The sequence below is a fragment of the Moesziomyces antarcticus genome, assembly GCF_000747765.1.
Source record: "Moesziomyces antarcticus DNA, scaffold: scaffold_v10001, strain JCM 10317, whole genome shotgun sequence".
NCBI classification, from domain to species: domain Eukaryota; kingdom Fungi; phylum Basidiomycota; class Ustilaginomycetes; order Ustilaginales; family Ustilaginaceae; genus Moesziomyces; species Moesziomyces antarcticus.
This window is the reverse complement of record NW_014639009.1, coordinates 2,304,516-2,327,888: the sequence shown is the minus strand read 5'-3', so window position 1 is coordinate 2,327,888 and position 23,373 is coordinate 2,304,516. Positions and strand designations below refer to the sequence as shown.

Sequence of the window (23,373 nt, the reverse complement as noted above, 5' to 3'; positions counted from 1 at the left end):
GATTAGAGAAGCATGTCCGTAGAAAGATGCCGCCTGAATTCTGACTCGTCGGTGGCGACTGGTAAAGCTGCAGGCGATACTGAGCGCAGACAGTCAGCTTGATCGAGACAGAGGGACTGTGTGAGTAGGGCTGCGCAGGCGAGGCGGAGCGAAGGCAAGGTGAAGTGATGGTGTCGAGGGGGCGAAAGACATGCGGCGAGATCGGCGGCTGAGTGGTGCCAATGTGCTTTCGGCGGGCCGAAAAAAGGTGGGGAAGGCGATACCCTGGCTGAAAGGGCGGCGCAACGGCCTAGAGCGGCTCGGCAGCGGCCAGGATCTGCCCGCCGTATCAATCAGTCCACGTTGGGGCGATGCTATCTCGGCGCACAGCCTGTCCAAGTCTAGTGCCATGCTATCTTGGCGCTGCAGCCTTTTTTGCGAACCGGTCGAGTCGGCGTTTCGAAGCCACAACTCCGCTTGGCCCAGCGCCCTACGTCAGTGTCAACAACACCGGAATCCCTCCTCCTCCCCTCTCGCTGCAGAGTGGCTGAAAACAGAGCGCCGTTGATTCAGCAGCTGCAGCCGAAAAGTTCCAAAATCGACGAAATTCGAAAAATGCGAGGGCGGTCACCAACCTGTGCGGTACCCCATCGGCCGATGCTTGACCCTTCTTGTGATTGAATCGGCGATGGACACGACTCGGGACGGCAACACATCCGTGCGTGCCGGTGGATCCGCACTCTCGGCGATCCGCTTTCCGCAGCGGAAAAAACAAGGAAGCAGATGCATCCAGAATCCCGCATCCGTATTTCCGCAAAAGAGCAGTCGGCGAGCGTCTTGCCTTCTCTCCTCCATCCGATCGATCCCATTGTCTATCGCTTCGAGCTTTCGTCGACGAAATGCCGCCCAAGTCCAAGAAGGCGCCCGCCGCAGCCAAGCCGGGCAAGCCCGCCAAGCGCGGCCCGCCCGCTGCCATCCGCTACTATCTGGTCCTCTTCAACTTTGTCTCGTTCTTCGGCTGGGTCATTGTGCTCTCGACGCTCGTCAAGCACCTTGCGATGGGCCCGCAGCCGTTCTCGCCGCCCGTCAAGTTCGCTGCCGACCTGCTCGCGCGCTTCCGCCTCGTCAAGATCGGCATCGTCAAGTCGTACTCGCACCTCTTCCCCGAGCCCATCGCCGCGCTGCTCGAGCGCGCGTCCAACTCGCACACCTTTGTCGGCTCGGTCGTGGCGCTGGTCCAGTCGCTCGCCATCCTCGAGGTGGTGCATGCCGCCATCGGCTGGGTGAGGAGCCCCGTCGCCACCACCGCCATCCAGGTCGCCTCGCGCCTCTTCATGGTGTGGGCCGTCTCGGAGCGTTACTCGCAGGCGTGGTCGAGCCCCTTCTACGCCTCCATGGTGCTCGCCTGGGCCATCACCGAGTGCATCCGCTACCCATTCTACGCCAACCAGCTGCTCGGCTCCGAAGGATCCGGCCTTCTCTGGGCCCGGTAAGTTCTTGCTCTCTTTCGCGCTCGATTCTCTGCCAACCTCGCTCACTCGTACTGACGCCTCGTTGCGTTTGTTGCTGCAGATACACCACCTTCTTCGTGCTCTACCCGATCGGAGCTGCGTCCGAGGCCATGTGCATCCTCGCCACGCTTCCCAACAGCCTGCCCACAACCAAGCCGGGCGCGTGGGACCTGCGCGCCTACGTGTATGCCGGCCTCTTTGTCATCTGGTGGCCTGGTCTCTACGTCATGTACACGTACATGATCAAGCAGCGCCGTAAGACCATCGGTAAGGGCTTCTGGGGTGACAAGCTGGTCCAGCAGATTGCCGACAAGAAGCAGCAGTAAGCGCAGCTTCAGTGTCCTCTCTTGCTCGCGCTCCCTCGGCACATTTGCAACAGCCGTTGCATCCTACGTCGGACGAGCGCACACACCAAGCAAGCGGGGAAGTCACTGTCCACCAAAAGTAAAAGAGTAAAAAGTACAAGCCGTGCCGGGTTTTGCAATCAGATGTTGCGTTTCCTGCTCGTCCTCCACATGTCCCACGGGAGACGCCAGTGCTTGCCCGACTGAAGCGAGGCATCGTATGGGTTGAAGTCGGCCTTTTCGAGACGTTCAAGGTAGGAGCGGGCGGGGACGAGACCGACGAGCGGAGGCACGACGGCGGTGGGGACGCGACCGCCGAATTCGTCCTTGATGATCTTGCGTGCGGTGATGAGGTAGTCGTTTGCACGCGTGGCTACGGCGAACACGGCATCGCGGAAGCCGTGTGCGTTGGGGCCGTTGCGGAAGACGTCTTCCTCTACGACGTTGTGCTGCAGCACAAACTCGCGCGGCAGGACGAGCTTGCGCGACCCCTTGGTGATCGAGTTGCGCATGTGCGGCGGAGGATGCGAGTGGAAGGGAATGCTCGAGATGGCCAGACTCAGCCCGGCGACCTTGCCGAGGTGCGAGAAGAGTTCGTCTGCGGCATCGCTGCGAACGCCGAGCAGGTTGAGCGAGAGGTAGTGCAGGCGCGACGAGGTGCTTTCGGCATACGCCTCGAGCGAGTCCAATGAGGGCACCTGGAAGTCGTCCGCCAGATCGGCCTCGCGCACCTCGATGATTCGCAGAAAGTGATCGAGCATCAATCCGCCCGCAGCGTTGTCGCGCACCGCCGGGTCTTGGAACGCATCTCGCAGTGCGAGCACCACGGGGTGCTTGGCCGGTCGATTCTGATAGGCGCCTTGGACGGCATCTCTCCACCATCCCATACGCATGCGTCCGAGCAGCTCGTTGGAGACGGTGTCCTTGAGCGCGGCGGTCTCGACGTTGAAGGTGCGGATGGCGGCAAAGTGGGTCTGGAGGTGTTTGGGGTAGAATTGATGCGCGAGATACGAGGCATGGTCTCTCTTGGCCAGCTCTTCGACGAGGTACTCGCGCGGCGACTGCAAGGGCGATAGCTGTGTGGATGCTGGTGGCGCTGTGCGCTCTGCTGCCCTGGCAACCGCACTGGTCGAAACGCACCGAGGCCTGCTCTGCGGTGGTTGGATTCGGCTGGAGCTCGAACCAGTGGCAGCGGCGAGCGAAGCTGCCAAGCGACTCGTGCTGCTCGATGCTGTTGTGCGCAGCAGCACAGACGCTTGGGGTGCTGATGTGGCTGCCATCTCGTGTGGTCGTGATGCGGTGCGTGAGGTGGACGGCAGAAAGCAAGAGGTGGTGGCCTGAGCTTCCACCCAAAGCACACCCGATGACTAACCGACTTTCTTCGCGCGGTGGAGAAGAAAAGCCAAAAATCACGGCGAGAAAATGCGGCTGCCAAAATCGAGTGGAGGCGACGAGGCTCCGACCTACACCCTCGAGCGTCCTTCAGCAGGCTTGTCTACCTAAAGACTACGTTCTAGCGTTCGACGAACGATTCTGCCAGTCCCCTGCCAGTCCCCTGCAATCATGCGACGATCCGGACCCCAGGGCCTACTGAACGGTCGTTTGTATAGACAGAGATGAATGAATGCATTGAATGAAGATTCGGAATGGAAAGTGTGTGCAACTAGATGCCGCCCTTGGACAGAGTGAGCCACAGGTCGTCTGAAGGCAGTGAAGCGAGTGTTGCAAAGCGGAGAGAGAAAGAGGGGACGGTCAGAAGGCTGAATATTAGAGAAGTTCGCTGCCACGTCGTACGGTCGCAACTTACCTCCGAGGTAGTGGATGTTTTCTATCGCGATGCCCTTGCCGGTCTTGCGCACCTGTTCGGAATCCATCTTCATGACGCCCACCGCGAGGATCTCGTTCTTGCCCTGCGCGCGGATGGCGACGCATTCGCCCTCCTTGATGGGCTGCTCGCCCTTGGACGGGTCCGGCAGCTTGCCTCCTGCGCTCACCAAGCCAGGGGACATGACGTTGGCGCCGGAGAGCACGAACTTGATGGCTCCGCGGTCCACCTGGACCGATGGAAGCATTTCAGGGACTGTGCGATTGCAGTGGAGAAAAGAGGGAGATGCACTTGGGATCAGCTGGCCGCACATGCTTCGAAAGGGAAAGGACCGTAGCGGCAAAACTTACACTTGTGGAGCAGACGAAGGCTGGGGAGGTACCAGTCGTCGTAGTGCTGGAAGAAGAGCACCTGCTTGTCCGAGATGAGCATCTGCACATGCTCTCGCGCGAACTTGACCGTCGTGACGGAAGCCTTGTTTGGCCAGGCGGCCTCGAGAAGCGCACCCTCGTCCTCGGCAAGCACGGGGTACTGCTCGCACAGCTTTTGGCGGATGACCCTGCGCACGGACGACTTGAGCGCCGTCGCAGGTCCCAGGTCCGGCTTGGGCTCGAACTTCTTGAAGAGAGACATGATGCTAGCCCGACGTGTGGTAGTAGCAAGACAATGCAGAGCTTGCAGCACGGCGTTGAGCAGCGTCTGCAGCTCCGCTCGCTTTGCGGTCCTCAGTTCGGAAGTCGGAGGCACGACTGATCTGGACTTAACATGTGGAAATGAGGCCAAAAATTCCGTCCCGTTCACGTTCGGCTCTGGCTCGCATGGCCGTGCACAGCCTGCAGTGTCGAAGTGTCGAGGAGATGCACGCCGATGACACTTTTAGAACACCGAACGCCAAGACGGTCGAGCAAGGCTGGCAGATGCCCGGCGAAGCCGGCCGAGCCAAGGTTTGCTCCTCTGAACCATCACATCAACCTAGTTCGGCATCTCCGATTCGCATCACAATGCTCATCCCGAGGAGCGCCGTGTCTGCAGCGGCGAAGCCGTGGATGGCCGCTGCCCCGCTCAACACACGCGCTGCTGCCATGGCGGTCGCCAAGCCGATGGCAGCCGCATCGATAGCGCGGCCGTTTTCAATGTCACATCGCCGTACTTCCGAGGAGCCTCAACGCTCTTCGACGTCATCCTCCTCCGGCGGCCGCTCCGAAAAGGACTCGAGCGAGGGATTCCGGAGCTTCTTCAACTCGACCGGATGGGAGACCGCCATGGGTGCCTCGGTGGGTGTGCTGCTACTCGGCGGCGCTGCGATGGTCTATCATTCCTGGTACAAGCGACACGTGCTCAAGAAGATGGAGGCTGCCTTCGATCCAGGCTACGATCCCGTGCTGGCGCTCGCAAAGAGCGGCGACCAGCTCGCCCATGTGCGCATCGAGCCGCCGCGGCCCGAAGACGAGATGATTCGCAGCATCATCTCGGGCAAGGAGGCGGGTCGCTACTTCCTCGTGATGGGCAGCAAAGGCTCGGGCAAGGCGACGTCCATCATCGAGGCCATGGCCGAGATCGATGCGGACGGCTGTGCCTTCTTCGATGCGCACCTCGATCCCACCATCGTCGTGGACCGCTTCTCGGAATCGATCAATTTTAGCAACAACCGCGACTACCTCGGCAACCTGCTGGGGCTTTCCGATCTCTCGGGCATGTCGTACTACCAGCAGCTCGAGCGCGCGCTGCACAAGCTCGAAAAGGCGCTCATCACGCGCAAGCAAAAGACGGGCAAGCCGGCGATCATCGTGATGAACAGCGCACATCTGCTGCCGCGCGACGAAGAGGGCACCAAGCTGCTCCACATCTTCCAGCAGCGCGCCGAAAAGTGGGCTTCGGCCGGCACAGCCACGTTTGTCTTTACCACGGCCGACTACTGGGTGTACGACGTGCTGCGCAAGGCATCCAACCGCATGGACACGCTCTCTTTCCGCGACCTCTCGCGACGCCAGTCGATCAACGTGCTGCGCGGATGCCGCAAGCAGTACTGGGGCGAGAAGCCGTCGTCGCAAGATCCGCGCGTGCTCCAGGAGGTCTACGAGATCTGCGGCGGACGGCTGGGTCTGCTCAACAAGGTGGCAAGGCGCAAGGATATGCTGCGCGCCGCACGCCAGCTCGTCGAGGACGACATGCAGTGGGTGCTCAGCAAGACCGGCATCATCGAGGACCACGACGACGACGTCATGGACGAGCAAAAGTGGTCGACGTGCAGCTGGCTCCTCTTCTGCGAGCTGGCCCACAAGCAGAAGGAGCTCGAGGATCTGCTCAACGACTACGGCGGCCGGCTGCCCGCCTTTGTCAACCAGGACGACGTCGAGGATCCGCAGTACAGCAGCCTGGCCGCGCAGCTGCACAGCGACGCCGGATGGTTCAAGGCGCGCGCATCGCCCGTGCCCGGCCTCACACGCTTCACCACCGTGGCGGCGGCGCAGAGCGACGACGAGAAGCGGCCGGGATCCAACCAGGCTGGCACAGGTGCACGCGCGAACATTGCGGTCGGGGCTGATGACGACGACAATGACGATGATGACGACGACGACGATGACGAGGCGGCAACATCGCATCGACGATTGACCGAGTCGCCCATCACCGATCCGAGCAACGACCAGGAGTCGGACGTGCGCGGTGCCGACGTTCCCAATCCGCACCTCACATGGGGCGAAGCGCGCCAGGTCATGACGCGTCCCGATTTCATCATGGAGCTGGACCACCTCAACGTCATCCACATTGACCGCCACCACCACATCCGTGCCGACTCGATGCCGCTGCTACGCGCCATGCGACGCGTGGCCGAGTCCGAGGGCTACAGCGACCGTCTCGAGTCGGTCATGGACCGCGTCTCGGCCATCGAGAGTCTCGGCCGTACGCGCGAGCTCGTGTGGAAGGAGCAGGGCGACGGCGGCAAGTTCCTCATCAAGAAGGACCACAAGGGTCGCGAGTTTGAGACCTGGACTCTGCTCGGCGGCGACGAGAGGCTCGGTCGTGACGTCGATGGAGAAGGTGGCGACGATGATGCTTAACCTAGATGTGCGCTACACTCTCGCTGGCAATGCAACGTTGGAAAATCACCTTGTGCTACATCGATTTAGGTTCGTGTGACGTGTGAGGTTGACAGGTGGCGTCGAGCTTGCTGGATGCGCCTCCATGGAGACCGTCGCGGGATTGGTGCGAGATTGGACGAAGGGTCGTCGGACTTATGCACGGCGCCTGTGCATCGGATTTGGGACCACCTCCCGTTCAAGCGCGTGTCGGGGAAAAACGAGGCTCGATTGCGCACGACCTCTGAGAGCCAATCCGTCGGCGTTGGCAACCTTACACGGGCCCCGAGCAGCAGCCAGCGCGCAAGTCACATGGTCCCACCGAAGTCCTGTACAACCAGACCCTTGAGCCTCGGGCTCTGAGCTCTGAGCTTTGAGCTTTGAGCCTTTTGGTTGAGCCGCACAAAGCAAACGATAAGATCGACCAACTGAGCCTGCGCAATCTTGCGTGGAATTCGCCGAGATAGCCGGTGGCCCGCTGCGAGCCTAATCTGGTCGGTGGCACACTGCACTGTCGTCCACGCTGACATGCTGGCTGTCCACGCTCGTCCGACCGGCCGCCGCTATGCGAGTTGCCCCACACGCGCAATATAAAACGCTCCGCGCGGTGGACCCACCGAGACCCCTGGCCCCCCAGCAAACAACCGACCACCATGCCTGCTGCCGTCGCCCCCGCAAGCACCGCCGTCTCGAACGGCACATCCAAGATGTCGTCGTCGACCTCGTCCTCATCGACTGCGTGGAAGCAGATCGCCGCAGCCAAGCAACAGGCTCGGCTCGACCAGATCCCCGCTGACTGGCGTCTCCCATCCGAGCTGCTGGCCACCGCCAACCACACGAGCGGCGCCGATCTGCGCTCCATCCCCACCTCGTGCGGCATCTTGTCCGCCGACGAGGTCGCCATCACCGCGACGCCGGTCGCCGAGATCTTGGCCAAGCTGCAGGCGCGCACCTGGACCTCCGAGGCCGTCACCACGGCGTTCTGCAAGCGTGCCGCCATCGCGCACCAGCTCGTCAACTGCCTCACCGAGCTCTTCTTCGACGAGGCCATCGCTGCCGCCAAGGAAATCGATCGCCAGTTCGCTGCGACGGGCAAGCCGCCCGGTCCGCTCGCCGGCCTTCCCGTCAGTCTCAAGGACAACTTCAACCTCAAGGGTAAGGACTCGAACCTCGGATTCGTCACGTGGATCAACGACCCGGCGGACCACGACTCGACGCTGGTGACGCTGCTGCGCGAACAGGGCGCGGTGCTGTTCTGCAAGACCGCCACGCCCACCGCCATGATGATCGCCGAGACCGTGAGCAACGCCAACGGCCGCACGCTCAACCCCTTCAACACACGCATCACCCCCGGCGGCAGCTCGGGCGGCGAGTCGGCACTGCTGGCGCTGCGTGGTTCTCCGCTCGGTGTGGGAACCGACATCGGAGGCAGCATCCGCATCCCGTGCTCGTTTGCGGGTCTCTGGGGACTCAAGCCGTCGTTCGGCCGCTTCCCTACCGGAAAGTGCCGCAGTGGGCTGGCGGGCCAGGAGGCGGTGCTGTCGATCAATGGCCCCATGTGCAACGATGCCGACGGCCTCGAGATCTACGCCAAGACCGTGGTGGACACGGAGCCGTGGCATGTGGACCCCAAGTGCGTGCCCATCCCGTGGACGCCCGTGTCGGCATCGTCGCTGCCCGCCTCGCTCACGCTGCTCGTGCTCACCAACAACGGCATCGTCACCCCCACGCCGCCGCTGCAGCGTGCGCTCACGCATGCCGTGGCCAAGCTGCGCGCTGCCGGCCACACGGTGGTCGAGTGGGACGCTTCGCTCCTCGCCTCGGACACCGAGCTGTTCGAGCGCGGCCTGCATTTCATCGAGTCCTTCTTCCGCGCCGAGGGAGGCGCCACGGTGCATTCGCTCATGGAGGCATCGGGCGAGCACGAGGAGTGGGTCGAGGGCCTCGCCGCAACCGACGCGGACTGGGGCAAGACCGTCAAAGAGCTGTGGCAGATTCAGGCCAAGCGCACGGCGTGGGCGGCCGAGCTGCAGGAGCGCATGCGTGCGCTCGTCGGCGGCGGCCACTTTGACGCGCTCATCTCGCCCGTCGCAGCCGAGTGCTCCACGACGCACGATGCCTACCACCACATCTTCTACACGGGCTGCTGGAACCTCATGGACATGCCCGGCGTGGTATTCCCCATGGCCAACCTGGCCGTGGACAGGCAGCTCGACCGCGCCGATGCGCAGTTTGCGCCCAAGTCGGAAAACGAGCGCAAGGTGTGGGCGCAGTACAGCGCCGACGAGCTGCACGGCCTGCCCGTGTGCCTCCAGGTGGTGGGACAGCGACTGCGTGAGGAAAAGACGATCGCAGTCGCGCGCAAGATCCACGCCGACACCGCTTAGACCGTCCCCGCCACGTTAGAATCTAGAACAATGTGCCGACTTTGTGTGGTCGCGTGATGCAGGTGCTGTGCGAGTCGGACTGTTCGATTGAGTGAACGCAGTCTATGTTGTGCATTGCAAAGCTGTTCTAGGAAAGGATCTCGATAGTCTCTCCCGTTTCTCCGTCTACGCCGACAGTACCTCTGCGTACCTTGCCACCCTTGGCCTCGATCATCTGTTCGATGGTGCGCGGTTCGTCTTCGGTTTCGGTGAACCACGAGAGGTTGTCGGCGATCAGATGTCGGTTCTTGCAGCCTGGACACTGTACAATGACGATGCCTTTGGTGTAGGAACGTTTTGAGAATTCGTGCGAGCTGCGATGGCCGCACTCGTCTACTGTGCAGGTGAACGTGATGGCGAGACGCTGCTCGATCTGTCCGATGGGTGTACGCTCTCCCGTCACGGGGATCGAGTTGGCTTCGTCCGCCGCGTCAATGTCGCCGCTCTTTGATGATGCGGCAGAGTCGGAAAGGGTCGTCTCCGGGATATAGGCCTCGATGCGCGAGCGGTCGTTGCGTAGCGATGCCGAACAGCCAAAGGATCGGTGCGGCAGCGCAGATAGGCGTGTAGATGGAAGCAGCTGAGAACGCAGAGGCGAGGCGATCGCCACCTGACGCGGCAACGTCTGACGGCTGGACGAGGCGACGCAGCGTGCCAGTTGTGTGATCGGTGTGCGAAGCGACATGGTCAGAGCGTATGGCGAGGAGGAGACGATGATGGTGAGAACGAAGAAACGTCTCTCCAAACTTTTGGAAAGTGGAGGAGAAGGCCTTGGATTTTTCGGCTGCAGGAACGGAACACGGAGATGGCTCAGCTGGGCAATTTTCCAAATTTTAGATGTTCGACCTTCGCGAACTAACGTACGATTCTTCGGATTCTGTGATTTTCGGCACCGCTACCTGGGAGACCGCTCCGAACCCGGCTCGGTCTCGACGCGGCGTTCTGGACGTCGGTGAATTGGCACGAGGTCGGACCGACGCCTGGTGATGCGCCTTGGACGCCTCGGCCGCGTCGGTCCTTGCACGGCCTTCAGCATGGTCTTGACAGGGGCTGCGGGGCGACCCAACGCACCACACGACCACGCACAACCAAATTGACCGGCCAACCGTATCCTTGGGCCCACTCCGCAAAACTTTGTTGGTCTCCGTCTAAGCACCGAAAGGGTGCCGACACCCGCCATGTTGTCACCGTCCCGTCTGTGCCGTCGCGTACAGCGGCCAAGGCTCGGCCTCCCCGTGGGGCCAAGGCTTGCGGTGTGGAAACATATATGACGGCCAGACATGCTCACCAGATTCCCCACATTCCATCTCGACTAGCTTTCGACATCACCTGCATACCCTCACAGCACAAGTCAACTTGATCACCATGGCTCCCATCGCAGTTGAGCCCGTCCTGCCCGTTGCGGCACCGGTCAAGACCGCCAGCACCATCGTCGCCAAGGGCACCGCCATGGATGCCATCTCGGACATGGTCGACGAGGTCAACGTCTACCGCGGCCAGCATCCCGAGGCACCGCAGCCGCAGTCGTCCGAGGACGAGGCATGGCGCACCGAAGGCTCCCAGTTCGACTCGGACAAGGACAAGGCCGACTTCCGCCGATACGAAGACGCGCTTGACCACGTCAAGGCCTTCTACAAGACGCAGCACGAGAAGCAGACGGTGGCGTTCAACATTGCTGCGCGCGAACGCTTCCTCAAGAACCACCACGCCAGCATGACCGTCTGGGAGGCCATCGAGAAGCTCGACACGCTCGTTGACGAGTCGGACCCCGACACGTCGCTCTCGCAGATCCAGCACCTGCTGCAGACCGCCGAGGCGATGCGTCGCGATGGCAAGCCCGACTGGATGCAGCTCACGGGTCTCATCCACGACCTCGGCAAGCTGCTCTGCTTCTTTGGCGCCGATGGTCAGTGGGACGTTGTCGGCGACACCTTCGTCGTCGGTTGCGCACCCGAGGGCACCGTGTACCCGCACACGTTCGAGAACAACCCCGACTTCCACGACGAGCGCTACAACACAAAGTACGGCATGTACGAGCCCAACTGCGGCCTGCAAAACGTCATGCTCAGCTTTGGCCACGACGAGTACCTCTACGAGATCGCCAAGCGCGAGTCTACGCTCCCACAGGCGGCACTCGACATGATCCGATACCACAGCTTCTATCCATGGCACCGCGAGGGCGCCTACCGCCACCTCTGCACACCCGAGGACGAGGAGGCGCTTTCCAACGTCCTCGCCTTCAACCCGTACGACCTCTACTCCAAGTCCGACTCGCCACCCGACGCCGTCGCCCTGCGCCCGTACTACGAGAGCCTCATCGAAAAGTACTTCGGCGGCAAGGACCGCAAGATCCAGTGGTAGTCTCTCTCCCTTTTGCATAATCTTCTTCCAATCATCGCTTTGCATAGACCTCGCACAGTCGCACAGTCGCACACTCCCCACGAGTGTTGTAATATACCTTGAACTCGCACCCGCACCGTAGGATTGCTTTTCTGTCTGCCCCAATCGACCAAGTCGCATGTCCCAGTTGCGTCGTCCGATGGCGTGTCAACTACTTGCTCTTGAGGTGCGAGCCCAGCGGGTCCTTGCCCGGCTTCCACAGGCCAAACAGGATCTGCGCAATCGCGACAAACACGACGCAGTTGAGCGCAGCGATCTTCTTGATCAGCATCGTCACAGTCTCGCCGCCTGGCACGATGCCAAACGGCAGGCTGTCGGTGCAAAAGCAAGAGAGAGGAAGGTCAGCATCGAACGTGTCAAGAGTGAAGAGAGTATGGAGAAGCGCCACTTACACCTGCGGCGCATACAGGTCCTGTTGGCTCTTGATGTAGAACTTGCCGTCGGCACCACGCTGCAGCTGGAGCGCCACCACGATACGTGCGTCCTTGGCAACGACGTCGCGCACGACGGGGAAGTTGGGACGCAGCGTCTGCACTGCCTCTAGGAAGCTGCGATTGGGATCAAGTCGTCAGTATCTGCGCACCCAAGGCTGCTAACGCGGCTGCCATGCTCCGCTGTCGAACTACCTACAGCTTGTTGGCATGCTGGTCGAATCCTGTACGACAGCGGGAGCAAATATGAGCATGTTCAGTATCGTTACTGATTGCAATCTCCTCACCAGCTTATTGCGCCGTTTCGTAGCTGTCATACGGCTTGGCGGAGCCACACTCACCGACGTGAAAGACCTCAATGTCGGAGCGCGAAATGACGCGGAGCCACTGGTAGATGGGCAGCACGCCGTTGTCCCTCGAGTTGGGACCCGAAGCGACGGTGCAGAGGACGTGATCAAAGGACGCATCGGGCGCAAAGTACTTTTGCATGCAGTACTTTTGCTCCGAGGCGTTCCTCGCGGCGACGAGACCCTTGACCACGCCGCGAATCTCTTGGACCGGATCCTCCATCTTGAAGATATCGATTAAGCTGAAAGTTTCGAGGTAGTTTTTGTAGGTAGTGGGGTCGAAGCCAACAGCAAGGAATGTCGGCAAATTGCGATGGTGGTGAGAAGTGCGAAAGCAAAGTGACAGCTGCAAGCGGCTCTGCAGAATGTCGCAATGCAGCCGCACGTGCAGCTCCTCCACTTTGACTCGGCTTCTCCGCCGCCTTTGTGGCCAAGACCCGCTAAAATCCCACCAGCTCAAATCTGCTGTACTCGAATCACGCGCAAAATCACTGCAGTGGAAGATGCTCGCTTTCCAACAGCAAAGGTGAGATGTAAATTTACAGTACCATGACGATGACGATGAGGATGTCGATGTGTTAAGTGGCTCGACCGACCTAATTGTACAAGAGATGCGACGTATGCGAGAGACTGCCCGTAAAAGAAAGAGGAATGCATGCAGAAAGACAGAGTCTATGAGAGAGAATGAGGTACGCCTGGTGTTAAGGGCAAGGCGTCGTGCCTGGGTATGCAAGTGCGGTAGACTTGAAAGAGTCGTGCCTGGTGTTAAGAGCAAGGCACCGTGCCGAGTGGGTATGTGATGGATCAATGTGCCTGGTGTTAAGGGCAAGGCACCGTGCCGGGGTATGAGCAAAACTGAAAACGGAACGGAAGAGAAGGGGAGACGGACGGATGCGAGAGGTGTGCCTGGTGTTAAGGGCAAGGCACCATGCCTTGGGCGTCTGCTTCGGGGAAAAGAAACGAGTGAGGATGGGCCTCTACGATCGACGGAGGCCGAGACGGTGCATGAGCTCATCCCACACGAGCGCCTTCTCGGCCGCCGCGCCGCCGGTCATGATATCACCGTTTTCGAGAGCACGGCGGATGAGGTACGGGAGGGTGAGCTCGAGCGGGCCGTATGGGATGTACTTGAGCACCATGTGTGGGCCGACGCCGCCAGAGGCAGGGTCGAAGGCGGCCTGGATGCGTGCGGTGAGCACCGAGGCCATGCCGTACAGCTGGGCAAAGAAGATGCGCCCGCGAATCGACTCTTGCAGCTGGAGGTCCACGAGCGGAACCTGGCGCAACAGCTGCGCCTCGTCTGCAATCGGGGAGGCATCGCTTGTGGCCTTCCAGAGCGCAGGGGCGGGCTTGGCCATGCCGAGGCGAACCATCTCACGAATCACCTTGAGCGACGACTGGGTGTTGTGACTGGCAAAGACGACTGCGAGGCTAGGCTGGGTGCCCTTCTTTGCGCTGCGTACGAGGTCGTCATGGATCTCCTGCACAAGACGGATGGCACAACCATCGTAGCAACGATCAGTGAGGTCCTTGTTGGGCCACACGGGGCTACCCCAGCCCTCGTAGGCAGGAGCGTCGGCGCCCTTGCCGGGGACGGGAGGCGCGTCGACGATCTTGTCGGACCAGATGCGATTCTCGATGTCGACGTAGGCGCCGCGCACGAGCTTGACGCCGAGCGTGTATCCGTTAAGTTTGGCACGCTCAAACGAGGCGGCAAGATGAGAGGGTGTTCGGCGGAGATAGGCCTGGAAGGTGTTGTAGACGAGCGGGCCGGAGACGCTGCCCTGGGGCTCTGCTTCGCCACGCTTGGCGTTGGTGGAGGCAGCCGGTCCGGGACGGTTGTACTCGGCAGCGATGGCCTCGTACATGGCGTCGATGGCGGGCTGGTACCAGCTGTATTCGGCGTCGATGGCGAGGCGGACGTTGCCGTGCTGCTTGGCGCGCTCGGTGATCTCGCGGAGCGCCTGCCAGAGTTCGCGAAGCGCCTCGACGTCCTTGGGCGGGAGCGCGGCGACGGGGATGGCGAGGCCACCACAAGGGCCCATGCCGTTGATGGAGAGCGGCGGGAGGGGCTCGGGAGGCGCGCTGAACCATTCGCGGGGCACGATGGCAGCCGATGCGCGTTCGAGCACGGAAGAGTCGTAGAGAAGGCCGGAGAGCTTGATGGCGACAAAGGTGCTGCCGGAGCGATCGGGACGCGAGGCGAGCTCGGCGAGTTCGGCCGTGTCGGCAGCTCCATGGTCGGCGGGAAGCGTGGCAAGGCGAGCGGAGACGTCGATGCTGTGCAGGAGTTCGTCGACAAAGGGACGGTGTACGGCGGGCTTGGCGGTGGCTTTGGCGTCAGTGTCGGACGAGGAGGATGCCGGTTTGCCGTTGTGGGTGACCTCGACGGAGAAGTTGAGCATGGCTCCGAGGTTGTTGCGCGAGAGGGACGACAGCAAAGGCAGTGAACCTTCGGCGGTGTCGTCGCTGATGAACTGGCGGAAGAAGGTGCGACGGATGATGTACTCTGTTGCGGTCCAGACGAAGGGGAGGCTGGTGTTTGAGCTCCACTCGATGAGGCTCGGGCCGACCTTGGCGAGAGAGGAGAAGGAGCAGAGGGTGAAGACGGCGTAATTGGTGAGGAGCATCGAGACCGGTTGGAAGCGGAGCGGGCGGTGCGGGCGATAGGATTCGTCCTCGCGCTGGACATCCTCGCGGTGCGCATCGGCAATGGATCTGACAGCGGCCGGAGTTTGAGCGTCGAGTCGGAGAGGCTCGGAGAACGACACGGTAGCGACGGCTACGACCGTGCCCGCCAGGACCAGGCGCAAGACGCGACGACCGGACTGGCTATGTGCGGAGTCGGAGCGAGCCGATCTTGTGGCTTGAGAGATGCATCGCCTGTTCGTGAAGGCGCCCGCGCTCGAGCGAGCCGGAGCAGCCAGCCTAGTCGAGGTGCTTGCGAAGATTGGGGTTGAGCGCCATGGTAGCGGAGATCGAGCCAGAGACGCGAGGCGATGCAGATGTGCCATCCCTCGTGATGGATCTTGGCAAGCTTTGATGAACACACGACGAGAATAGAAAGAGAAGCCGGGACGGAAGCGAGGGAACGAAGCAGGAGAGAAGGGGTGATGGTGATGATGGAGTCAACACAAGCTGGCCGTCGACGATGCAGCGAGGTGGGAGCGTGAGCGTATCGTTCGAGACGGACGGACAAAGAGCTGCCCGTTGCTTATCGGCGAGGAGCGCTTCTGTGATTGACTGACTCGGCCATCTGCTGCTGTGCTTTCTCATCATTTCCTTGCGAACAATGAAGTGGGGTCACGAGTCGTTTGGCTCTTCCGATAGGGTTTTTCTCGCGCTTCCCGAGATCGCGCCGAAGTTGAGCCGTGGCAGGAAACAGAAGCAGCAGCGAAAAAAAATGAGAAGTCTGGAGACTGCATGAGTCGAACACGCGACCTTTCGCAATTTAGACGATGCTAAGCGAACGCTCTACCAACTGAGCTAAACCCCCGATGGAGAAGTGAAAAAGAACTGTCATCATATGGGGTTTAGCCTGAGCTGTGGTACCTGCAAAGTGTTGTGGCACGTGCCGTTAGCCGCGTCGCTAGCGATAGTTTTGCCAGCCCAATAGGAGGTCAAAGCTAATGTATGCCTGTCCCCCAACTGTGTCTGCATCGGCTGCTGATGCACCACCCCGACATAAGAAATCTACCGACAAGTTGAGCCGGCTGACAGCTACTCACGGATGTAGCCTAGAGGGACATTCGACACACTCGCAAAGCCTCGGCCTCTGGAGCGCGAACTGCAAAGAAAGGCGTGGCCGCTGCGCGTTCAAAATTAGGGTCCGAGTCAAAAAGGCGACTGCGCAGCGCCGAATTGCACTTTTCCAACCCGGAGCTCCGCCCTGCGAGCGCAGCGCTACGCCCCCCTGTCACGCTCGCCTCGCCTCGCCTCGCCTCTGACAATCGCGACCAAAGCAGCCCCCGAAAAAGGGCGTCGTGCATGCCTCCTTCCCCCCTCCTCCTCCTCACCCTCTCCGCTCTGGTTGGAGAGCCACTAGAACCTCGCCATCGCCCCAGACAAGTCAATGTACATGCCTTGACGACCGCCCCGGACATCTCCACCTTCACGACCACAATCACGCATCCATTGGACCGCCTCCTAATCACATCCATCCTTCTACGACGACCGCGTCGTCTTGGTCAGCTGCCACATTGCACAGCATGCTGACCACGCTGTCGTCCCTCTGGACAGGCGCCGCTGTCGAGGGCCACCTCCACGACGATCCCAGCTGCCACGTACAGCACGATCCAGTCGCCGTCTACCTCTCCACTTTCCTCTGTGTGGGCCTCATCGTGTCGTACCTGCCACAGATCCTTCGCATCGTCCTCAACAAGTCCTCACAAGGTTTCTCGCCATGGTTCCTCCTCCTCGGCGCAACTTCCAGCGCATCCAGCTTCCTCAACGTCGTCGCGCTCCAGTGGGGCATCATCCGTTGCTGCCCGTCCGTGCCCGGTCTCGAGTGCACCGAGTCGCTCCTCGGCATCTTCCAGGTCGGTCTCCAGTGGCTCATGTTCGCCACCGTCTTCGTCCTCTTCCTCATCTACTACCCTGCCGACCAGCGCTACGAGCGTGCCATCGCACTGCCCCAGCGCGACCAGAACGACCACCGCGTACGTGCCCGCGCCCGCAAAGCTGCCCGCACTGCCGCCAACGGCCGTGGCAGCCAAGCCCGTGCCACCGATAGCACGCGTCTGTTGGCAGCTCCCGCAAAGTCGTCGCGCTCCCTCGTGGGCGCTTCTACCGACGACACCTCGTCCGTCGGCTCGGGCAACTCGGATCTCGACTCGGTCGACAGTCACATCGCCCAGAACTACGGCGCAACTTCCGCCCAGGTCAACCCCGACGACACCTCCTCCGACGAAGCTCAGGACGATGAAGACCTGGACACAGAGTCGCAGCTGCTGCTTCCCGACCACGACGCCGATGCGCACCATCGAGACGTGAGCAGCAGCGCCTTTTCGCGTCTTGTACCTACGTTCTGGCCCATGTGGAAGGCACCCAACGGCAGCAGCAGCACCAACGACGCCGCTCGACCATCGACGCGCTCGTCCCAGTCCGGCACCCGCGCCTCCAACCTTCCCCGCGACATGCAGAGGATCGCGCGCGAGAGGCGAGCCAAAGTCGGCCAGCGAAAGCTTCGCACGCGCAAGCGACGCACCGAAGAATGGAGCCTCGCGCTCGCACTCGCCTGGGTGGTGCTGCTCCACTTTATCTTCATCAGTGCCATCACCCTGCTCCTCGTCAGCTCGCTCCCGGCAAAGTCGTTCCCGCCTCCCGAGGAATCGTCCGTGCTCGGAAGCTGGAGCACCGCCGTCACTGGTCTCGCCACCACCGCGCTTAGCCGGCCATCTTCGCGCCTGCTCGTCTCGCGCTGGGCCGCCTTCCTCGGCGGCTCGGCCACGCTCTTGGCCGCGGGTCAGTACGTGCCCCAGATCATGCACACGGCGCGGTCCAAGCTGGTGGGCAGCCTGAGCATCCCAATGATGTGCCTCCAGGTGCCTGGCAGTGCCATCTTTGTCTACTCGCTCGCGCTCCAGCCCGGCACCGACTGGTCGTCTCTCGCTGCCTACGTGCTCACGGGCGTGCTGCAGCTCGTACTGCTCGTGCTCTGCATCGCATGGCGCTTCCGCCAACGACGCGCGGGCATCGACGACTACGGTCGGCCCCTCGCCCCCGTCTCGCTCTGAGGCCGTGGCGCACGCATCCACAGGGAGGGCAAAGGACTGTTTGTACATTACTGCACCGACTGAAGCGTTTGCGCATTTGCAAAGAGTGGGTTCGAATCGGCATCCGTCCCGTGACCTGGCGTGCGCCTTCATTCAGCACCCCGCCATGGCTGCGCTTGATGAAGCCCATTGTCGGTCCGACTTCATTTCGTCCGTGCCGTGGGCTCAGACTCGAAGTAGGAGCAGGGCGCCGACGCCGAACCACGGCATGGAAAGAGCTGACGATCACGGAGTTCTTTACGCCCTCCATCACAAGCTCTGCTCGACACTCCCGCTTGTCACTTCCGACGTCCTTTTCGTCTCGTCAGCCGCCAAAATGGTCAAAGTGACGGCGACAAGGTGTTTGGTCACCTGGCTCTGTGCAGCTCTTGTTTCCTGCCACATGGTCGAAGCATACCCCGTCACACATGATCACGCCAAGCCCAACGAAGAGCGTGAGTATCCAGCATGAGACTCCGTCCATGTGCATTGACTGACCCGCGCTTGATCTCTCCAAACAGATGCATCCCTCACTCGACGCGGGGCTTATCAGGCAGTGACGCCGTTCGAGAACCGGAACAACATCGCGCGTGTGGTGCTGGGCTCCATTGTCGGCGTCGTCGGTCTTGGTCTGCTCGGTCTGCATCTGACCGAGCACGCGGCGTGCAAGGCCGTAGCTCGACAGGAGGCCACGATGCAGGCAACCTGGGACGAGCTTCACCCCGACAACTTCATCCCCAAGGGCGATCAAATGCGTCCCGTCAGCTTCGACTGCAGCTCAAAGTCGGTCAAACCACTCGGCATCCCAGCAGCCTATACTCATCCGGCGAATGATTACTGAACCACATGCACACGCCGTAGTGAGCGAGCATTCTGGCGCAGGTCGCCGCTGGGTCCATAACTTAGTTCTAGCCGCATCGCATGCAAGACAATCGCACACTCTTTTTCTTGTGTCCAGAGCGAATCGAATGCATATGTGAAGCAAGTTGCGAGAGGAATGACGGCGGCCATGTAGCGGTCCAGACCCTCGATGCTTGCTGTCGCTGGTAAATAGCCGTCAAAAGCCGGGATGTTGAGGGAGCCGTCGCGGGTAAAAGTTGGACCCCTTCTTTTGACAGAGAGACGAGACAAGAGGGCCATGGCGCCGAGCATGATTCCACTATCTCCGCATCTCCGCACAAAGTCAGCAACTTCACGTCAGAGCCCATCCGCATCGAACGTCCCTCCCGACTTCATCCTCGGGCTTCCCACTCCACTCGCCGCTGGATCAACCCTTTCCCGCGAGCAAGACTTGCCCTTGCCGACTTCCATCGCCAGAGCATCCGCCTACCGGCCAGCGCCGATCTTGCGCCGATCGGTCCCGACGCAACCCACATCTGGCTGATCGGAATCGTTTCCCCGGATAGCAGCCGATTTGTAGACGTCCCATCGTCTCGATCCATCCTCACCAACAACATCCCCGCATCGCGAGCTAGCCACACGACCGCGGAGCGATGGCGCCGTTGCGCCGCTGCGAACTAGCCCAACCATGAGCGACGCCTATCCTGCTGCGCCCCTGCCGTCTGGCGCCGACTCGCCAGCGTCCAAATCCGCACAGGACGCCGAGGCTGCTGCTGCCGCTGCCAAAAAGGACTTCCAGCGCTCGTTCAAGGCGTGCGATGGATGTCGCACCAAGAAGGTCAAGTGCGAGCTCGGCGACCTTGCGGCGCCGTCCGAGCCGCCATGTGCGCGATGCAAGCGCGAGATGCGCCCGTGTGTCTTCACCATGTCGACGCGCGGCCGCGGTCCCAAGGCTCGCTCTTCGCGCTCCCACGCCTTTGGCGCCCATCACCTGGCCAAGAACCCGCGCACGTCGTCGGCAAGCATGATGGACGACGACGACGAGCACGAATCGGCAGCCTCCGCGATCGACGCACTTGCGGGCGCCGCTCTCGCTGCCCTGCCCGCCACGAATCCGCGCATCCATTCGGCCCGTCACGACGTGCCCGTCTCGGCGCTCGATCCTCTGGACGCGCCAAGCATCGGCATGATCTACGGACTCAACCGCCACGACGATGCGCGCGTCGGCGCCAAACGCCGCAAGATGTCCAGCAATCTCACGCCCGGCGAGGGCGATGCCGCAACTGCGCCCAGCGGTGACGATGCCGGCTCGGATGAGCAGCCCGACCCATCAAGCCGGCTAGCGAGCCCAACGCCAGCAGGCGGATCCGACGCAGAGTCGACCGGCCTCATCTCCAGGCTCGACTCGCTGCAGCAGTACGCCGAAGTGGGTCTGCAACACAGCAAGGACGCGCTCAGGGTGCTCGCTGGTGTGGCCGTCGATTCGAGGGAAGCCAACGACGATCCCGACGCACGCAGAGATGATAGAGACGGCCAAGTGCAGGCCGAAGCCGTCGACGCTGCTACCGCAGAAGACAGCGCCAACCGGCAATCGTCCGACCGCCCCGCGTCCTCGCATATGGACGGCAACTCGACGCATCCGCCATCTGGTCACCGCGCGCAGTTGAGCTCGGCACAAAAGTCGGCCGCAGCTCTCCAGTCTCGCCCGGTGACGCCGCCGCCACTCAAGCATACGTATGGATGGAGCAAGTTCGAGCCGGTGCGGCTCAAACTCATCAAGCGGAGCGAAGCCAAGTACTTCCTCAACTTTTTCATCCGCCAGATGCATTCGTTTGCTCCGCACTGCGCTCCGCACCTGCTCGACAAGTCGCCCGAAGCGCTGTCAGAGCTTGTCTACCGCGAGCCCATTCTGCTGGGCGCCATGCTCTCGGTGGCTTCGCGGTACGATGTGGCCAACCACAACGCGCACGTCACCGCCGTCGACACGTTCCACCGCAAGATCTCCAAGTGGACGCAGGAGAAGATCAGCCGCTCCTTCTTCCTGCCCGCCTCGCACACCATCGGCACCATCGAGGCGCTTCTCATCCTGAGCGAGTGGGCCACGCTCGACCTGCACGACCGACGCACGTCACCCGAAGCCAGCTCCGACTCCGACACGTCCGACAGCGATGGCGCGAACGAGAGCCAGTCCGACTCGGACGTGGACGGTGCGGCTACGGCGGCTGACGACGCGTCGGCTGCCAGCCCGGCGACGATCGCGGCGACGGGCGATGATCTTCGATCCGAGCACGAGGGACAGATCCCCCGGCCCGGTCGACGCAAACGCGCCAAAGCAAGGGGAGCCCACAAGCCGCGGCAGGCCGACATGCGCGAGTCGGAAAAGTTTGACGATACCGCGTGGATGCTCACGGGCACGGCGCTGCGACTGGCCGAGCGCCTGGATCTGCACAATGACACGACGTACAGCGGTGTATCGAGTCGCAACGGCGCCTCGCGCAGGAACGCTGAGCGGCGCATGCGCGTATGGATGTCGAGTGTTCATGCCGACTGCCACCTGTCGGTGCGACTGGGGCGGAGGATATCGAGCCCGGGACTCGCAGCGCCATTCATGAATCTGGTGCGCGACCGCACGCATCCCTTCCTGCTCAATGCCGACATCAGCAACAGCGGCGAGGTGGGCTTCCCGTCTGGCTCGAATCGCGCGTGGATCGCGTTCCGGGCGCACGCCGAGCTGCTGCAGATCGTCTTCCGCACGTGCGAGAATCTGTATCGCTCGAAGGCAGTGACGGAGCGGCTGCTGGAGGACGAAGACTTTGTTCCTGCGCTCAAGTCGATCCGCGACGATCTGGACAACTGGGCCAACTGGACGCAGCCGCGCATCGAGCCGACGCGCGACATGACTTCGCTGCGCATCCGGGTCGAGTACCACTATGCGCGGCTGTACGCCAACGGCATCGCGCTCGACTCGGTCAAGCGCAGCCTGCGCACGCTCGCCAAGCATCGACAATATCGAGCCTCGGAGGCTGCCGAGATTGGCTCCAAGGGCCGTCTGGGCAAAGCGGGAGCCAGTGCAGCTGCTTCGGCGTCGGCGGCAGCGTCGTACACGGTGAGCTTCTCGACGCATCCCGCCTATCCTTTTGTGCGAGAAGCGCTGGCCGCAGCGCAGAGTCTCATCCGTATCCTCACGGTGGAGCTCGAGACGATGATGTGCGCACCGGCGCGATGGTTCCTGCTGCTGGTGATGGCGGCAGTGTTTTGTGTCAAGGCGACGGCGGTTTCGGACGTGATCCTGCCGCTCAAGCGATGCGCGCAGTCGCTGCAACAGGTCATCACGGCGCTCGAGCGCGCTGCACCGGACGGAGTGCATCTGGCGAACCGCTACTCGATGTACCTGCGCCAATTGGCCAAGCAGCTCGTGCTGACGGATGCCAAGACGCGGTCGCACTCGTCGAGCCAGGCGCGCAACAAGTCGCGCACCAGGAGCACGTCGCAGTACGTTCAGACGGGCAATGCTGCAAGTCCGGCCTCGGGCAGCGATGCGACTATGCAGACGCGTCCAAGTGCAGCGAGCTTGTATTCCGATCATGGCGGCGCTGCATCTCAGATGGGCTCGGCTGGGACGCGCGTGCCGGAGCACAGCATGCGTTCGCATGGAGTCGGGGCCGAATCGAGCGCTGCGGTGGCTACTAATAGCGGAGCCGCAGCGCCGGCTGCTGCTGCGGACGCGTATCCATTTGCGCGCCCGTCGGGGGCCCAGCACGCTCAAGCGCAGGCGAGCCACACTGGTTCGTGGGGCAGTACGGCCGAGACTGGATGGGGTGTTGCGCTGCAACCGTCTACCCAGGCGACGACGGGGGGAAGTGGATCGGGCTGGTGGAGCACGGCCGACATTCTGGCGGGCGAGGTGGATCCGCAGCTGTTCCTCAAGTGGCTCGACGACCAGACGTCGACGCTGGCGCCGCCCACGTCGCACTACCCGCTGTCGTCATGGGCGAGTGAGGGCGAGCAGAACCAGACGCAGCCATCGCCGTCGGGGGCGCATGGCGCCCAGCGCGGATATGCGGGCTCGATCAGCGGAGCGTCGGCAGTGGACGCGGCTGCACGCACCATGAACCCGTCGCCCTCGTCGGTGGCAAGTCCGGCAGGCATGCCGATGGGATCTTCGCACGCCGCCGGTGCAGGCCTGATGGCACGACCCATGGGAGTCATGCGAGCGCCCACCAGCCCTGCCAAGGGCGACACCGAGGATCTCTTGACGAAAATGTGGCTCGACGACGCACTGACGGACTTGGCGGCAGCGGGGCTCGACATGCCCTTCCTGTAGATGCAACTTTCGGAAAGTCAGGAATGCAAATTGTGACATTATTAGGAAGAATCAGTCTCACTCGGAGACTAATCGACTGCATGTGAGTGTAGAAAGACGGCGGGTGATAGGCACGT

General features: G+C 61.9%; 12 protein-coding genes and 1 non-coding gene across 13 annotated transcripts; 7 read left to right on the top strand and 6 right to left on the bottom strand.

Annotated features, from left to right (window-relative positions):
* Nucleotides 1-878: 878 nt before the first annotated feature.
* PAN0_001d0861 (PTPLA-domain-containing protein) lies at nucleotides 879-1,816 on the top strand (the record flags this gene model as incomplete). Its single annotated transcript, XM_014804475.1, has 2 exons — nucleotides 879-1,468; nucleotides 1,552-1,816. 2 exons carry the CDS (start codon nucleotides 879-881, stop codon nucleotides 1,814-1,816), a joined length of 855 nt encoding a protein of 284 aa, XP_014659961.1.
* Nucleotides 1,817-1,974: 158 nt separating this feature from the next.
* On the bottom strand, nucleotides 1,975-3,114 carry PAN0_001c0860 (uncharacterized protein; the record flags this gene model as incomplete). Its single annotated transcript, XM_014804474.1, has 1 exon — nucleotides 1,975-3,114. One exon carries the CDS (start codon nucleotides 3,112-3,114, stop codon nucleotides 1,975-1,977), a length of 1,140 nt encoding a protein of 379 aa, XP_014659960.1.
* A 383-nt stretch (nucleotides 3,115-3,497) lies between these two features.
* Nucleotides 3,498-4,292, bottom strand: PAN0_001c0859 (translation machinery-associated protein 20; the record flags this gene model as incomplete). Its single annotated transcript, XM_014804473.1, has 3 exons — nucleotides 3,498-3,535; nucleotides 3,642-3,914; nucleotides 4,010-4,292. 3 exons carry the CDS (start codon nucleotides 4,290-4,292, stop codon nucleotides 3,498-3,500), a joined length of 594 nt encoding a protein of 197 aa, XP_014659959.1.
* A 140-nt stretch (nucleotides 4,293-4,432) lies between these two features.
* PAN0_001d0858 (uncharacterized protein) lies at nucleotides 4,433-6,718 on the top strand (the record flags this gene model as incomplete). Its single annotated transcript, XM_014804472.1, has 1 exon — nucleotides 4,433-6,718. The coding sequence occupies one exon, from the start codon at nucleotides 4,433-4,435 to the stop codon at nucleotides 6,716-6,718; it is 2,286 nt and encodes a 761-aa protein (XP_014659958.1).
* A 671-nt stretch (nucleotides 6,719-7,389) lies between these two features.
* On the top strand, nucleotides 7,390-9,123 carry PAN0_001d0857 (fatty-acid amide hydrolase; the record flags this gene model as incomplete). Its single annotated transcript, XM_014804471.1, has 1 exon — nucleotides 7,390-9,123. The coding sequence occupies one exon, from the start codon at nucleotides 7,390-7,392 to the stop codon at nucleotides 9,121-9,123; it is 1,734 nt and encodes a 577-aa protein (XP_014659957.1).
* Nucleotides 9,124-9,250: 127 nt separating this feature from the next.
* Nucleotides 9,251-9,847, bottom strand: PAN0_001c0856 (zf-DNL-domain-containing protein; the record flags this gene model as incomplete). Its single annotated transcript, XM_014804470.1, has 1 exon — nucleotides 9,251-9,847. One exon carries the CDS (start codon nucleotides 9,845-9,847, stop codon nucleotides 9,251-9,253), a length of 597 nt encoding a protein of 198 aa, XP_014659956.1.
* Nucleotides 9,848-10,527: 680 nt separating this feature from the next.
* On the top strand, nucleotides 10,528-11,523 carry PAN0_001d0855 (myo-inositol oxygenase; the record flags this gene model as incomplete). Its single annotated transcript, XM_014804469.1, has 1 exon — nucleotides 10,528-11,523. One exon carries the CDS (start codon nucleotides 10,528-10,530, stop codon nucleotides 11,521-11,523), a length of 996 nt encoding a protein of 331 aa, XP_014659955.1.
* Nucleotides 11,524-11,713: 190 nt separating this feature from the next.
* PAN0_001c0854 (uncharacterized protein) lies at nucleotides 11,714-12,563 on the bottom strand (the record flags this gene model as incomplete). The annotated part of the gene is made up of 4 exons (XM_014804468.1): nucleotides 11,714-11,873; nucleotides 11,955-12,110; nucleotides 12,193-12,217; nucleotides 12,335-12,563. 4 exons carry the CDS (start codon nucleotides 12,561-12,563, stop codon nucleotides 11,714-11,716), a joined length of 570 nt encoding a protein of 189 aa, XP_014659954.1.
* A 754-nt stretch (nucleotides 12,564-13,317) lies between these two features.
* On the bottom strand, nucleotides 13,318-15,354 carry PAN0_001c0853 (proline dehydrogenase; the record flags this gene model as incomplete). Its single annotated transcript, XM_014804467.1, has 1 exon — nucleotides 13,318-15,354. One exon carries the CDS (start codon nucleotides 15,352-15,354, stop codon nucleotides 13,318-13,320), a length of 2,037 nt encoding a protein of 678 aa, XP_014659953.1.
* Nucleotides 15,355-15,753: 399 nt separating this feature from the next.
* On the bottom strand, nucleotides 15,754-15,836 carry PAN0_t001c0012. Its single transcript is given in 2 exon segments — nucleotides 15,754-15,789; nucleotides 15,800-15,836. It is a non-coding gene; the product is annotated as a tRNA-Ala (tRNA).
* A 712-nt stretch (nucleotides 15,837-16,548) lies between these two features.
* On the top strand, nucleotides 16,549-18,075 carry PAN0_001d0852 (uncharacterized protein; the record flags this gene model as incomplete). Its single annotated transcript, XM_014804466.1, has 1 exon — nucleotides 16,549-18,075. The coding sequence occupies one exon, from the start codon at nucleotides 16,549-16,551 to the stop codon at nucleotides 18,073-18,075; it is 1,527 nt and encodes a 508-aa protein (XP_014659952.1).
* A 145-nt stretch (nucleotides 18,076-18,220) lies between these two features.
* PAN0_001d0851 (uncharacterized protein) lies at nucleotides 18,221-18,934 on the top strand (the record flags this gene model as incomplete). The annotated part of the gene is made up of 2 exons (XM_014804465.1): nucleotides 18,221-18,548; nucleotides 18,615-18,934. The coding sequence occupies 2 exons, from the start codon at nucleotides 18,221-18,223 to the stop codon at nucleotides 18,932-18,934; spliced, it is 648 nt and encodes a 215-aa protein (XP_014659951.1).
* A 687-nt stretch (nucleotides 18,935-19,621) lies between these two features.
* Nucleotides 19,622-23,257, top strand: PAN0_001d0850 (uncharacterized protein; the record flags this gene model as incomplete). The annotated part of the gene is made up of 1 exon (XM_014804464.1): nucleotides 19,622-23,257. The coding sequence occupies one exon, from the start codon at nucleotides 19,622-19,624 to the stop codon at nucleotides 23,255-23,257; it is 3,636 nt and encodes a 1,211-aa protein (XP_014659950.1).
* Nucleotides 23,258-23,373: the final 116 nt, after the last annotated feature.